The following is a 16,783-nucleotide window of genomic DNA, read 5'->3' as shown; positions in this document are numbered from 1 at the left end:
ATGTTTTCACATTCTTGCTTGTTGGTAATTCTATACATATTTTTTAACATATCTTTACTGCATACAAATGATTGACTGTCTCATCAGTTAGGATCACTTTCACCAAGACTGTAAGATCATTTCACCAAGTGGAAATGTACATTATTATTATTGTCTGTTTCTGATAAGAAACAAATAATGTTACTGAGCTTCCACTTACCCATCCATACGTACATCTACCAGGGATCGGTTTAAAGCAATTCTGTCACTGGCTAAAAGGTTAAACTGATTTAATTTGAACTTTTCATTTTTAAGTGCTTCCTCTTCTTTAGATATGACTACAGCTTTTCCCATCTCTCCTGGCCAATCAGATGGATTTTTGTGTAGCTCTATAATAAACATGAGAAACAGAATTAATTTAGTAATTCATTTATATACGAACAAATGTTAAGATATTAAAATTATAAAAATCAAGTGGATATTAGATCCAGCATTATTAAAATTATATTTATTCTCATTTACAATGCTAAACTAAAAAACAACAAAATCATCTTTTTCTCCAAAATAAATCTAAATGACAATCATTGATAAATATCTTAAATATAATAAATGCAGTAATGATTATTAGACATATGTATTCACAAGAATGAAGAATAATTTTTTATTACTGCAAAGATTTTGGCCAGAAATTAACAGGCCACCATCAGTGCATCAGCATAATCACAAGGGGGAGCTTTAATCCTATTTACAGAGCTGAGCCATATGCAGGAGTGCCACCATATGGATGGATACAAAATAAAAGACTACAATTTTAAAAAGAGCCTTTATAAACTCAAGGAGCTATACAAGCATGTCCAGAGTAGGCTTTTACAAATATCCATGCCAACCATGGGACTTGAACTCATGACCTTTTGGTTGGAGAGTAGGTGTGCTATCCACTCGATCAACCAGGCAGATGAACAAATTAAAGCCTAAAAAATAAATAAATTAATTAATTAATTAAATAAACAAAATGATTGAATGACAGCATTATATTAAAAAAAAAAAAGGAGGGGGAAAGGAAGCATGATATTGCTTGCCATTTTTTTTAGGAAGAGATTCTCCCAAATCTTGGCAATGGATAGACAGTCATTCCGATTTAAGTTTGAGTGGTAGTATAGAAGTGCTTCCTTCAGCACTCTCTTTACCGCTCAAACCTAAACTGGCACCGGTGTAAAAGGTATTATTGGACCAGAGGACATTGTAGTCAGTGTCGACTCCATGCTGAGTAAGGCCAGATTTTTCAGGTTTATTGTGATATAAGACTGGTGTCCAAAGTACAAGTAGAGGTGCTCAGACTGAACCTGGTAAACACCAAGGAAGGAGAGAGAGAACTAATTATCTTTTGAGGATAGTAACCAGGAGATTTTGTTGATAGGGAAGAATGCAAGAACTGAACTGTATCTTTTCAGAATGCTTGCAATTGCCTTTGAGACACCACAATGTACAAAAAAGGGACTAGCCATATAGTTCTTAGGATTAGGCTTGTAAGTGTCCAGAATACAGTTAAGCTTCCTTGAGGTGAAGCCATTCTGTAGTATGATGCATTGGATGGTACTCACTTCTTGTTGGAGATCCTTAGAATTAGAGCAGGTAACATGCTTTAGAGGAAAGATTTGAGGATGTACGTGTTTTTTTTTAGATGGATGATGAACTGAATCTCATTATACATAGAAGCCTGTGAAGGAAGGTTTATGGTGGACAGATTTAAGTATTCCAGATGAGGTATGGGAAAGGAAGGTGTCCAGGAAGGCTAATTTTCTGTACTTTTCTTTTTCTACAGTTGTGGTTGATACATATGTAGGCTGTCGATTTTGGTTAAGAAAATCAGTAAAGGTGCTTCTGAGTGTGGCCATATGGTGAACACATCATCCATGCAGCATACCCAAGAGGAAGGTTGGGGTTGTACTGAAGAGAATAGGGAGTCTTTCATCAGAATTTTTTAACAAAAATAAAAAAACCTAATCCTTCAGCTTACAGATATCATCGTCAGTTTTGACATCCAGTTCTTAATTACCAACGTACTTCTGGCCAACACCAGATATAGAAAGTTTTTCCACTTGGTTAGGAAGTAATTTACACTTTCTTATGTTAAATACATGACTTCTGCATTAATTCTACTTTGGTATCTCCCTGGGTCTGGCTCCCACTGATGAGACATCAATAAAGGTCAAAACCAGTCTGGGTAGTGACCCTCCCTTAATGCACAGCATTATGCACTTCTGAGAGGAAGTGTGCTTTACATTATGGGATGAGTATTAATGCAATTTATATATAGTCATCAATCTCTATATATAAGTAGTCTAGTTGGGAAGATGCTTCACAAATTTTGTTTGCATACACTTGGAAAAAGGATTAAATAAGAATATAATTTCTTTGCACATGTAACTTATTATTTTCTGACATTTCTTAAATATTCTAGCATATTCAAAATAATATTATTGCAACTGCTTTCAAATGGTCCACGAGTTCTTTTTTGCGAAAGTTGTTTAAGTGTTCATTAAACTTCTCACTTTTCATCAGTTACAGGCATTAGCAATATTGTTTACTGCTAAATTCATTCTAGAGGATGATTTTCATCACTTTATGTGAAAAGACCAACCTATTTTTAGGTATGAAGTAGCCAGAAAATGTTGAATATTTAACTGCAAGTGCAGAATTTTGGGCTTATCTAACTCTTATTCCACTAAAGGTTTACACCCTTTCATAGTAGAATTAGCCAGCCTGGTTGGCTAAAGTGGTCAGCGTATCAGCTCTCCAGCCAAAAGGCTGCGGGTTCAAATCCCGCCGTGGGCATGGATGTTTGTGATTGTCTGTGGAAAATACTAGTGGTTGGCAGTAGATGGCGTTGGTGGATTGAGTGGTGGAGAGAGAGTTGTAGAGCAGGTGCCCTCCCTCGATGAGTCTTTGGACTCCCTGGAGGTGTCTAATAATAATAATAATTCATGTTATAGAAAATCATGTGATCATGCTATATAGAGCATGATCACCCTGAATGTTTTCTGATATTCACTCTTAAGAGATCAGTCATAATATAGGATATTATGATAGTCCAATATAATTAAATTTTCATAATTGCTAGTTTCCTATCAACAATTTATTCAAAATTGTTCAAAATGCAAACGGTAGATATTAAGTGTTTTAGGGTGTAGAATTTAAAAATGGATTTAAAAAAAAAAAAATTCCAGTACTTCAAGGTTCTTTGTTGCAAGTGTGCTAAAATACAAGCTTGGCTACAAAACTGTCAATGAGAAATAAGTTGCATTTTGTAATGTAAACACTGAAATTTTAAATGCCTGCATATTTTATTATGCATTTACAATCATCATCAAATTCCTGATATATACCCTCAAGGGATGTACAGGATATGATAGTACTACATGAAAAATTACATCATTACTAACTTCCTATCTACAGTTTTCCTCCAAATCAATCTGTTACCTATCAAGACTCCAACATTATCAGATCTTACATTAATATCTATTAAGGCACTTTTTACTGTATCAATCCATCTATATCTTGGTCTTTTCCCTGCCAACCTGGCAGAGAGCACTTGTTTTGCTAATCTTTCCTCGCCCATTCTGTTTAAGTGACCATACCACCTGAGATTAGCTCTGCTAACACATTCCTGGATGCTAACAATGTCAAGTTCTTTCCTAATATCCTCATTTTTAATATGATATTGCCATCAATGCCATCTGTCCATGCCCCTAATCTTTCTCAGGACTCTCATATCTGCGGTCTCTAGTCTTTGGTCAAGTGTTTTACTTCTGACCCGGCTCTCAGATCCATAAGTTAAAATTAGCTTGAATACTGTCTTGTATATAGCTAATTTAGTGTTTTGGCTAATTTCTCTCATTTACAATGATTAAGAAAATTGTTAAAAATACAATTTTAAAAGTGCTTTTAAGTACTTTGTTTCACTTAAGCATGTTCCGATGTGTCTCTTTTTGAAGAAACCAACAGCAGGCTTCCATTGCACTAGCATTCCATTTTCCATGGCATGATGTTCCATCACAGTCTTAGTGGAGTCATTTAATCCTACTTCTGTGTTGCTTCATTAACATTTTCACTTAGTCTAGGTGAGAATAAAGGAACGATCTTTGATGCCTCCTGAATCTCATCTTCTTCATCAACTAGTTAATAATTTTCACCTTTATTGTTGCTCCAAAACCTTTCAACATCAACTCTGAACATTTTGCTGTAACAAAATATTTTTGCTACAGCAATAGCAAAAATATTTTCTTAGAGTCAATGAAGAGCTTGTGTTTCATGTTTTCTCTTTCTTCTAAAAACAAATATTTTCATTCTTGAAGCTGATAAATTCTAATTTTGAGATTCAAACAGTTCAGATAACATAAATTCAAATCTTTAACAAGAGCACCGAATTTCTTCTGTTCAATCCAATGAGGTTTGTTAATAACTTCGTTTTTTTTTTTTTTATTTGAAGATAATGACTTTCTTTTGACACAGACCAGAAGCAGTCTTTTTAAGAAAAATAATATGAATCAAAATAATTTATCTTGAATTTCTTCTGATATAGTGGTTATATATTAGCATTTATTTAAAAATTATCCTGGAAAGTGGAACTTCATATGCAGTTTTGTAGCTGGAGATTTTCCCGCCCAGGCCTGCCCCTGAGTTTGCCACCCCTCTCAATACACACTATAAATACTACAAGTCAAAATGATGTATAGAGAAATAAATTAAAACACTATGTTTATTTTTGAAGTAAAACTTTAATTTCAACATTCTAAAATGTTATTTTTCTTGCTTTGCTGTTAGCAAAATCGATGACATTGGCAAAATCTATTTCATAGTAATGTAGGTAATTCTTAATTTTATTTAGAAAAACTCCTCTCACAACTTGCAACACTTAAAAGCAATTGTGAAGAAAATTCGCAGTAGTATAACAATATTTGGAACTGAGTTCTCGAGACTGTATTTTAGGATTAACTGCAAAAGTTCAAAAAGATTCAAAGTGCCGCCCAGGGCGGACCGCTCCCTCCGCTCTCCCCTGGCTATGCCTCTGTTCATATGCATATAATTTTTTAAAGAAATAAAAGTTCACTTACCTACTGGATTCCATACTTTAAAGAATCCCTTGGGGGCTTTCGGTGATTTTGTGAAAGGCACTTCATCATCAAGTCTCATAGCTCTTCGCAGTCTTCCAGTCCTATCACAGCCAGTGTTTCCTATACAGTCAGTATAATACATGAGCAGACCAACTCCAACCATCAGCCACACCAAGGAAGTTGCCAGTATTATTTTACACGTATGCAGTCGTATCCGGCGCATTATTATCTGCTTTAATCGGATAAAATGTATGCTTATGTTACCTCTCAGACATTGAAAAGTAAACAATTTGGGTGTATTGATACACTTATTTTTCTAGACTACAGATTCACAACATATCACTTGAATATAGTTTTTCACAGAAATTGTTTGTAAAGCTATACAATTTGGAGCTCCATAGCTTAATGTTTTGAGAACATGTGAATGTTTTTTTGGTACTAGAAAATAACCTGGATATTGTTGACAAGGAAATTTCACACATCTATAGAAAGAAAAAAAAGATTATACATTTACAAAGAATAAGGTAACTTCAAATGAACAGAAAAAAATCTTTAACCCTTATCTAATAAGTAATGAACATTTTAATTACTTTTCTTGATATTAACTTATTTTATCCTGACTATAAAACAAGAGGCAAAACAAATGATTGTCTTACAAGCAAAGACTGTGCAATGCTCTTTATAAATAATACTTTTCAGTAATAATTCTGATATATATTTACAGTGAATGTTAACAGCACAAATTGATTGCTCTAGAGTAAAAAAACATAAAATTTGCTGTCTGGATAATCAAAGATAAAATTGCATCTACAAAATACAAGAATGAGAATTACAAAAACATTCACCAAACTGCAAGTAGCATATATTCTTTTAAACCTTACTATTCAAATTGACCAACTTGGCTAGGAGAGTGAGAAAATGGGGAGGTTAAGAGAGAGGGATAGTAAAAAGAAAAATGCTCAAGTAAGGAAACAGATGAGCGGAAGATAAGAAGTGGGAGGAACAAACAAAAGAGAGTACAGGAGAGGAGAGAGTATAATGAGGAGATTTGATGATTTGAGATATAGAATGTAAGAGTGCTTGCTTGGGGGAATAATAAAAAATGTTACTATGGCAATTAAGAAGGATCAAAATGAAGAAGATAGTGATGATCAGTGGTACAAATAACATGAGAAACAGTGACAATCAGATAGTTTTTGGGATGCTGAATGTAGCTATAGTTATTGTTTGAGAAAAAAAACAAAAACAAACGTGACTGTGGCAATCAAGAGAGGTTAAAATGAGAAGGAGATGAGTGGTAGAAATCACCTGAGAAGCAGTGCAAATCAATTAGCAATGCCTTTGGAATGCTCAATGTAACTTTAATATCCATCCCAGACACAAGAAGTGACAAAACCTATACCACAACAGTACTATGTATGGGTCATAAATGGGTGGCAGTGTGCAATATAGAGTCTCTGCTAGTCAACATCGAGTCAACTCAAATCCTTGTTGCATGACCTGCTTCCATAAATGGAACTCTAGTGATATGAGTTATGTACTTAGAAGCATATCTTCCTTAGGTAGAGGAAATAAATACTAACTAGACTTCTGTGGAAGGGGGACAGACATAACTTTCATCATGCAGTAAAATACCACTACCCTGTTCCTATAAGCATGTAATGGATACTGCCATGTTTCATCTCCAGAGTAGGTCCCCAAATTACTTATATCCATTCCTATTTCTTTTACACATGAAATGCAGTTAATGACCTTGTTTGGCATGCACAACACACTGTTATTAATAAATCAAGGAGCCAACACTTCCTCCATCTGAGGATACAGAAGAAAAGCAGTTTTTGCTGGTCAGCCACAAGGCAGTGCACAGGAATCTGATAGTTAAAAAAACACTTCAAAAAAAGTGCAAAATATAACAAACAACTTCCCAACAAAACATCAGAATTCCTCAATAAAAAAAATCTTCCATACTGACTTCACTAACACCAGGCATCTTAATTCCAATATCAACAATGTGCACCACCATCTACAGTTATCCAAACCCAATATACTATCTATCACATAACCATAAACTGGCACCCTCCACAACGTTTCTTGCTACATCTTCCATGATGTCTTTTGTGAGAAAGGCAAAACCTGTGCTTTTATCAGGTCTGATGTCCTATGACAAAAAAGTTATTAAACCTGGAATCATCTTTATTTGATCTGCTCTGGCTCAAGATTTCCACACCTCACTTCACTGCCTTCATTTGCTGCCTCCACAAATTCCGGCGATTCCTCCGACTATTGCTAAAAGTCGATCATATACAATCCAACTACCCTAACTGCAAGATAATCTTCCTTGGCAATTTCAATGTCCACAATTCGGACTAACTTCCCTTCCTAAGTTCCACAGACCAGGGGAAAGAAGCCAAACTGTCTCCTGTTGGCAATGATTTAACAAAAATTGTACTCGAACCCACCAGAATTCCAGATAATTCTCTTCGTTCTCCCAACACCTTGGACCTTTTCTTAACTAGCTCTCCCTCCAAATACACCTTTCATGTTAGATCCCCTCTTGGCAAGTCTGACCATAATGTCCATGTCTCCTTTATTACAGATCGGCTTTTTCTCCAGTCATTTACAGCCTTGTATCCTGTGATACTACAACAGTGCCAACCGGGATGATATTTGGGACTTTTATTATGCATTGGTTCTGTGATCTGATTATTGCTTCTGATTGTAATAACAGAAATTATTCTCATGGGGAAGAGTGCTTTTATCCCCACTTCACTCAAAATCCTCAACCATTATCCAAACCCTAGTTCAACAGCTGTGCCAACATCAGTCCAAACTAAAAATTCAACATCCCTTGAAGAAAGGATAGACCTCATGGCATCAGCTTTTTCCTCCAATTCTCAAATAGACAACCAAGGCAGAACTCCTTCTACCATTCCACAAAATATCCACAATATGCTGCCTATGAAATTTTAACAGAAAGATATCAGAAAAATCCTCAGCTGCCTTGATACCTGTCTCCTGGCCTTGATGGTACTCCTGTGTTACTAAAAGCTTGTGCTCCAGAATTCACACCTGTTCTGCATTATCTCAAGTTGTCATACTCATCTGGCATCTACCCCACAGCCTGGAAAATCAAGCATTTGTCCATCCTATTCCAAAAAATGGAGATAAGTTAGCCATCAGACTATCACCCTGTTGCTGTGACCTCAATACTCTTAAACATAATGAAAAATGCCATCAACAGCCAACTGCTTCACTACTTAGAGGTTGACTGGTTACCCAATGATCATCAAAATGGATTCTGCAATTCTTGTTCCACAGCACATCTCCTTGCTAACCCTCACCCAACAGTGATGCAAGCCATGGAAAAGTTTTGAGAAACTCAAATGGTTGCTCTTGATATTTCCAAGGCATTTAATTGAGTTTGGCATTGTGGCTTTCTTACCAAGATGCCATCCTATGGTATTTCCTTCCTCTGTGAATGGACTGCCAGCTTCCCCTCTGGCCATTTACAGGTTTTAGTGGGTGGTTCCTTTCATCAGATTTCTCAATTAATGATGGCGGAACTCAGGGCTCAGCATACTCTTCTTCCTATATGTTAATGATCTTCTCTCCCTAACATCCACTCCTGTTCATAGTTTTGATGATAACAGTACTAATACCTCCACTCCTTTTTTCTATTTTTAAAACCATGTAGTTCTCAGGTAACTAGCACGTCACAATCTTTAATACACTGATCTTCTTTGGCTTTCCATTCTCAAGTTGAGTGAAGCTATAAAAGAATTATACTTAATTCTTTATATTTTTTGAATCTGTTAAGTTCTATTCTTATCAGCAGACAAAAAACAAATTGTCCATAAAATAAAAATCATTGCTCTTTATGGAATACTTGTAATCAATATTGCAGCACCTACCTCTCACATCCATAAAATAAACAGGATTCCTCTATCCTTTGGCAATTCAATCCACCACTTGTAATCAAGGTCACTATCACTTGCACATTGAAGAGACATACATCATGACAGACAGACGCTCTCTTGTCTGAGAAGATGATACAATGCACAGAAGTAGATTATGTCAATCATTAAATGCCTGTACACCTGCAATGAAAGTGAATACATGTTACCTAAGTTTGAAGGCTTAGCAAGCATTCTTGATTTAGTTGTATACAATTCATAAGTTTCTTAACTAAAATTGTTAAATATTTTTATTTATAGTTAATTTGTTTATACTTAGTTGTTACTTGATTAAATCCTCATCATCATCATCATCATCAAATTCCTGCCATGTACCCACACAGGGTGTACAGGATATGACAGTACTACATGAAAAAATTACATCATTACTAACTTCCTATCTACAATTTTCCTCCAAATCAGTCTGTTACTTGTCAAGACTCCAACATTATCAGATCTTATATTTCTATCGTCTAAGGCACTTTGTACCGTATCAATCCACCTATATCTTGGTCTTCCTCTGGGTCGTTTTCCTGCCAACCTGGCAGAGAACACTTGTTTTGCTAATCTTTCCTCTCCCATTCTATTTAAGTGACCATACCATCTGAGATTAGCTCTGCTAACGCATTCCTGGATGCTGACAATGTCAAGTTCTTTCCTAATATCCTCATTTTTAATATGCTATTGCCATTGATGCCATCTGTTCACGCCTCTAATCTTTCTCAGGACTCTCATATCTGCGGTCTCTAGTCTTTGGTCAAGTGTTTTACTTCTGACCCAGCTCTCAGATCCATAAGTTAAAATTGGTTTGAACACAGTCTTGTATACAGCTAATTTAATGTTCCGACTAATTTCTTTCTTATTCCATATGAATTTATTCAATTGACTTCCCACGATACCAGCTTTGCTGATTCTGTTGTCTATTTCTATATTTAGTTTACCATCTTCAGTAAAAATTGTGCCTGAAATGTTTTACTTGTTCCACAGGTTCTCCATTCACAACACAGTTGACATTTTCAATGATTCTGCCTATTTTCATTGTCTTTGTCTTTTTATTGCTGACCTTCATACCATATCTATTACAACAGCTATTCAATTTAGTCAGAGCATCTTGCAGACTTGTAGCAGATTTATTTAGAAGTATAACATCATCCGCATAAAGCAAAGAGCTGACATTAACATCTCCAATTTTGATATCAGGTTTAATACCACATTCCTTCATAATGTGATCCATATAGATAATGAATAACAGAGGGGATAATGTACATCCTTGTCTCACACCAGATTTAACATTAAACCATCTTCCTGTACTTCCTTCAATTCTAACTGCTGACTCACAACTCAAATAAAGACTAAGTATTGCTTGATATAATGCCCCATTGACACCATATAACTGCAGCGTATTGAATAGCTTCTCTCTTGGCACCTTGTCATATGCCTTTTCCAAATCGACAAAACTTAAATACAGATCTTTGTTATATTCCCATGGTTTCTCGACTATTTGTCGTAAAGTGAAGATCTGATCCTGACAGCCTCTATTTGGCCTGAATCCAGCTTGTTCTTCACCAAGCTTTTCTTCCACAATTCTTCTCAACCGTTTCTCAAGTATACTTGCATAGATCTTGCCAGGAACACTCAGTAGGGAAATACCTCTGTAATTCTCACATTCAGTTTTATTTCCCTTTTTATATATGGGTACTATGAGAGCTCTACTCCAATCATCGGGAATTCGTCCCTCTGTCCAGGCTTTCTGAACTATGCAGTGCAGCCACTGTAAGACTCTTATACCACCATACTTCAGCATTTCTGGTCGAATATCATCTACTCCTGCTGCCTTTCCACATTTCAAGCCTTTGATGGCTTTTTCTACTTCAAGTATGGATATGTATTCCTGACTGCATGCCTGGTCAGTGTTTTTTATCACTGTGCTGTCATCACTGCTTGTTTCATTTAGCAGTTTTTCAAAGTAATTACTCCATACTTCAAGGATATCTTTTTCTCCTGTTTTCATTTCACCATTATCATCTCTAATTCCTTTTACAGCACTCTTTCCTCCATTCCTAAGCTTCTTCAACAACCTCCAGAATATTTTGCCACCTTCTTGATATTTATTTTCTATATTCTTGCCAAAGTCCTCCCATGACTTTTGTTTAGCTAGTTTTACACACTGTTTAGCTTTCTTACATTTGTCTCTGTATTCTGTAAGAGTAAAAGCTGACTTATTTGCCAGGAACTTTTGATATGCTTTCTTCTTTTCCTTCACTGCCTCTTTAACTTCCTGTGTCCACCAGGGAGTTCTGATTTTTTTTATCTTTGCACACAACCTCACCACATGCCTCTCTGGCAGAATCAATCAATGTTTCCTTCAGAGTTTGCCACTGAATCTCCAAGGTTTGATTCCTGTTCTCAAACTCTTTCATTTTCTTTTCAATAATATTTCTGTATTTTAGTCTACAGTTTACATCTGAGAGCTGCTCAACTTTTATTCGCTTTAAAACTTTCTTACATGTTATTCTTTTCAATATGAAATTCAATTTTATCCTGCTCAAGACTAAATAGTGATCACTTCCAATTTCAAATCCTCTGTACACTCTGGTGTCCTGCACCAGGGAGAAAACATCACTATCAACAATAACATAGTCAATGAGACTTTTCTTATTCCTAGCCTCTTCTCTCCATGTGAATTTGTGCACATTTTTATGTTGGAACATGGTGTTAGTAATAACCAGTCCATGTCCTGAGCAGAAATCCAACAGATATTTGCCATTATTATTAGCTTTGCTCTTTTCTCCAAATTTTCCCAAAATATTTTTGTATGTCTCACAATCATTTCCTACTCTACTATTTAGATCCCCAACAAGGACCAACTTTTCCTTTTTCATTGTGTCAGTTGCTTTTTCTAAAGCCTCAAAAAATTCCTCCACTTCTACCTTAGTAGAACCTTCTGTGGGACCATAGGCACAAATAAGTCTCATTGTCCAGTTCCCCATTCTCATATTTGCCCACATTACTCTACTTGAAACTGACTGCCATTCAAGAAGATTAGCCTCGTATTTTGTGTTGAATACTATGGCTACTCCTTCTTTTCCTTGATTGTTATTGCCTGAATATAACATTTTGTATTTATTGCTCAGAAAGATCTCACCAGTTTTGGTCTTTTTTGTTTCAGTCACCCCTATTATGTCGATCTGGTACTTATCTAATTCCTCAGCTAGCTCCATTTCTTTGCCATTCAGGCTTCTTACGTTGATAGTACCGATCTTTAACTCTGGTGATGTTGAGTTGGGGTTTGTTTTCATATTTGTTCCAGTAGCTGACTTTTCGCTGTTCGCCCTGGTTCCCTGGCGAAAACAACGGGGGCCTTGTTTAACCGGGCGACGCCCCAGCCGGCATGAAATTTTGTCATGTTGTACCATCATTTTTTATTTTGGTTTAACCAATAAGAATACAATTTGGTCGGCTAAATCCCAAATTGCCAGCCCATCCTCGTTCGTTCAGTATCAAAGTAGATACCCAACAGGGTGCACCACGAGAAGGTGAGGATTGGACATTAGGTCAGAAGCCCTGGTCGGTTCTCCGCATTCCTTTAAAGGCTATGTGGAGGTCTCCTCTCAGTTATACAGCTTTGACCCTTAAGCACCCCTGATTAAATCCTATCTTATTTAAAACCTTATTCAATTAAAATCCTACTGGCTGTTCTATTGTTAGGTCGTTACTTTCTCTATATTTTACTGCTTTTATATCTTCCTATTCTATCTTTCTATCGCTAATTTACTTCTTCAGATATAAGGCCTAATATGTTTACATCTAGGATTGTTTCCTCTTCAGATACTGGCAAATTTATATTTTGCTGCACCAGCCAGTATCCTATAGCAGAATAGGATCCTTACTCAGGGAGACAATACTAGATTCTGTGGCTTTTTTACACAATATCTTACTTTAACACTGCCGTATAGATTCAGATTATTGCAGTCGTGACCTAAATCTATAATTATATACACTTTCTAATTCCTTCCTGCCAAAATAGGTTCTATTTTTATAAGTGGTAGTTTGGAATTAATCAGGCATGACTCAGGTTTAGGTAAAATTGACATGTTTATTGGAATATCTAAACAGAATACACAAAAATTCGTACACTTAATGTGACTGAATACTAAATAAAAACTCGAGTCAAGAGGTTAACATATTCTAAATTAAATCAAACCTTGTGAAACAATGTAAAACACGGTAATTGAAAGTTGGGATAGATTGCAAATGATATGAAGTTAAGTTAAATTTCCTTTCTGCAATGCTATTCATAAGATAATATAAACAAACATTCTAATGTTACTCAGTTACTAAAAATCCACAATTCTAATCTCGTTAAGTTAATCCTATCACATACAACACAAAAGATCTCTTCCAAACAATTCTTCTTACTCTCAAAGGAGGTTAACTTTCTAATTAGAGACTGTCCACAAAGTTCTTTAGAAAATGTTCTTAATTTACATACACATATAATCTTCTCTCTTCTAAGGAATATCATACACAAATTAGAGTAATTTTACTTTACCGAACCTTTTTCCCGCATCTTTCAGCACCACGTGTATGTCTAGTTACTTCCTGTCTGTCCTTACACCAACGTAGGGGTTATGACATCTTCAAAATTTTGGCCGAAAACGGACTCGAATCTTTGCGCCTCACGAAACATTTCAATGGGACTTTCCAGTGACAGCTTGTTCTGCTAGGACTGGAAATTTTACCTTCAGCTCTGCATAGAATCTTACTCCATTCTCAAGAAAGCTCGCTGTCCGACATCTTAGCACAGACTTCACCCCCTCCCCCTTCGCGAACTACCCGCTAACTTTTGAACCACCAAGCAGGAAAAGAGATGGGTCGTGTGCATAAAAGGGCGCTCGTCCCCATATATTCTTCTAACGAAGAATATAAGGGGACGATCCCCCTTTTATGCACACGACCCATCTCTTTTCCTCCCTTGGGTTCATCCCTTGCTTTTCCGACACTATTATGCTCTTGTATTTACGGAATTCGCGTCGATATACATTCCGCTTAAGTTACTGCACTGGTGTTACGCTGGACATGTGTACTTTCTAAGAATTATTACTTTGTAACTATCTGGTGACTCACAGTTATTCTATACAGCTTAAGTGAGGCTTAAAATTAATATTAACAAAATTCCTCCTTTAAAACATTCTCTAATTCGATCTTAGTATAATCACAACAGATTAAAATACATGGAACATAAGATAAAATTGCAATATTATACATAAAGTGAAGAAGTTTCACTTTTGATTTCAGCTGATGTGCAGGTATTTCTCTTTGTTAGTAAATTTAGTATGCTAGATTCTGAATGAATGATTTTTTTGCAAGATTTCTTCACTCAGGATCTAACACAATCATTAAATGCCTGTACACCTGCAATGAAAGTGAATACATGTTACCTAAGTTTGAAGGCTTAGCAAGCATTCTTGGTTTACTTGTATAGAATCCATATATAAGTTTCTTAACTAAAAGCCAACGATATAAAAGCAACTTTCTGATAAATGACTTCTATGAACTTAATTTATAAGATCAGATATCAGGTCTGGTTTAGATGTTTCTGAACAGTGATGCATATCAATTTATTGCTTGCATTTTTTTTTTCTTTTTTGTTCGGCAGTGGTCAAATGTTTTGTTTATGCTTTTTTTTTTTTTTTTGTATTTTTTTAAAAATGTGTTACACTTAATTATCCATGATGGCTTTCATGGTTTTATGGATAAAAGTTAATTAAAAATATGGAGGTGGGTGAAGGATTTGTGAACACTCTCTCTCTCTCTCTCTCACACTGAGAGCACTCATAATCTCCTAGTCATTACATGATTTCAATAGGCAAGATCTTACAATGGCAACAGGATTATTTGCTGGCTGATTGGGAAGCATCCTAATGCATAACTATCAAGATCCGTTCTGTTCATTAATCAGGATTCACTTAAACAACCATTTTCTGCTGTATTTTTGGATCTTATGGTGTCAGCAAAGTCCTTGAAGAATGTTGCATTTAAGATGATGAGGTGAAAGAAACCAAACGAAGATCCTATCTGTAGACCAAACATCAGAATCACACTTAAAGTCCATAGTAAACAAGGTGAAATGTTTCACTGGCCAATGTAAGTCACTTATCACACAAACTCCTTTGACATTTGCCATATAAACAGAGAATGATCAACAATACATATATGGCATCTACAAGTTGCAATACAGTAGCACATAATTAAAGTCCTAGCAAAGATTAGTAGTAGGATAGGGTGGAGGAGAAATCTGATGAGAAAGCAGAATTAATTTTTCTCTTGATGCTTTTTCTCATAATGGGGATAAATGTAGTCCATCTAGTCAAATTTGTATGAGATAGTTATATATCGCAAATTCACATGACCTACCACACAGGACTACCCAGTGCATCTATGTAGTCCTGTTTCCCTTTACTGTGCCAGCAGTGCACAATAAGGGAAAATTTAATTAGAAAGCAACTGTACCAATATTCAAAGTACTGGTCACACTGCCCATAAATGACTGTATACAGCTGGGTCACCTAGCTTCTGCTGTAAGGTAGAAACCCTAGAAGGGTCCAGAGGAGAACTAAGGCAATATCAAGATTCTGGAATATTTATTGAAGAAATATAAATTACAGCGTTTATGCGGAAAAGTGGAATAAGTGGAAAAGAGGCAATATATGTTGTAAAGAGGTTTTGCAGGATTAATACAAAAGGGATTAAACACAGAGTGAAGGGGTGAGAAGGAAAAGAACATGATGCCATTCTCTGGAAGTTGTATAAGTGTGGTGAAGAGGGAAGGTAAAGAATAAATTTTTCATATGGAAACTGATGGATGAGCAGAATGCACTGTCAGAATGTGTTGTGAACAATTTTAAGGCTGAATGTGATAGATACTTTGCCTACTGAGTGAGACTCCCATGATGAATCTGTTGACTGCTGGAGGTTTTATGAGAGCCTCTTTTGTAGAGCAGATTATATAAGAATCTTCTCTTATGTATAATTTTTTCTTTTAAGTCTGAACAGCTTATGTGAGGGGCATGCTCAGCAAACCCAAACTTTTCAAGTACATGTATTTTTAAGTTCTTTACAATGAACTGCTACTTTACCTAACTGACCAAAAAAGTAAAACTGGAGATATATATATATATATACACACACACACACACCAGGCCATCACTTAACTCTATCCCATGATCAACCATCAGAGCAAACTAGATACACGAACAAACTACTACTCTATCAGATGGTGATACATCCCATAATCACATATGCCTCCCCAACATAGAGCCATACCTCCAAATTAAACATACTAAAACTGCAATGAATACAAAACAAATGCCTGCAGATGCTACAGGATGCCCCATGGTTTATCAGAAATACCCAGATCCACAGAATACTGGTCGTCCATACAGAGATGTATGGAAGACCAGTATTCCATACATCTCTTTGCTCCTTCATGACTTAGTGGAAAAGTTCTTCTCAAAGGTGAACATGCACCCAAACCAACTAATCAGACAAGCTGCCAACTACAATGAAACCAACCACTATAAGCACAAAAGACCCAGAGCAATCCAAATCCTTACCAAGTATAGTTAATCCCACAGTCCCCAAACTTTCTCCACCACCAGGTTTCTTCACAAAGACAAAGGGAAATATGAAAAACAAATTTGCTCTCAATTAACAAATTTGCCGGTAAAATAGCCT

The 16,783-nt window shown here is 36.0% G+C and overlaps 1 protein-coding gene across 1 annotated transcript in view; it reads right to left on the bottom strand.

Moving 5' to 3' along the window:
• Positions 1-16,783, bottom strand: part of Pgant5 (polypeptide N-acetylgalactosaminyltransferase 5) — a 325,123-nt gene that overhangs the window by 174,406 nt on the left and 133,934 nt on the right. The window contains exons 2-4 of the mRNA XM_090394846.1: positions 9,005-9,190; positions 5,094-5,575; positions 200-368 (exon numbers count right to left, since the gene is read on the bottom strand). Of these exons, the coding sequence (XP_090250972.1) occupies positions 200-368; positions 5,094-5,316 (392 nt within the window). The 5' untranslated portion in view covers positions 5,317-5,575; positions 9,005-9,190. The remainder of the gene's footprint in view (positions 1-199; positions 369-5,093; positions 5,576-9,004; positions 9,191-16,783) is intronic.

This window comes from Typopeltis vanoorti, chromosome 6 (assembly GCF_054136105.1).
Source record: "Typopeltis vanoorti isolate ZY-2024b chromosome 6, IOZ_Tvanoo_1.0, whole genome shotgun sequence".
Taxonomy (NCBI): domain Eukaryota; kingdom Metazoa; phylum Arthropoda; class Arachnida; order Uropygi; family Thelyphonidae; genus Typopeltis; species Typopeltis vanoorti.
This window is presented reverse-complemented; position numbering and strand designations above follow the sequence as displayed.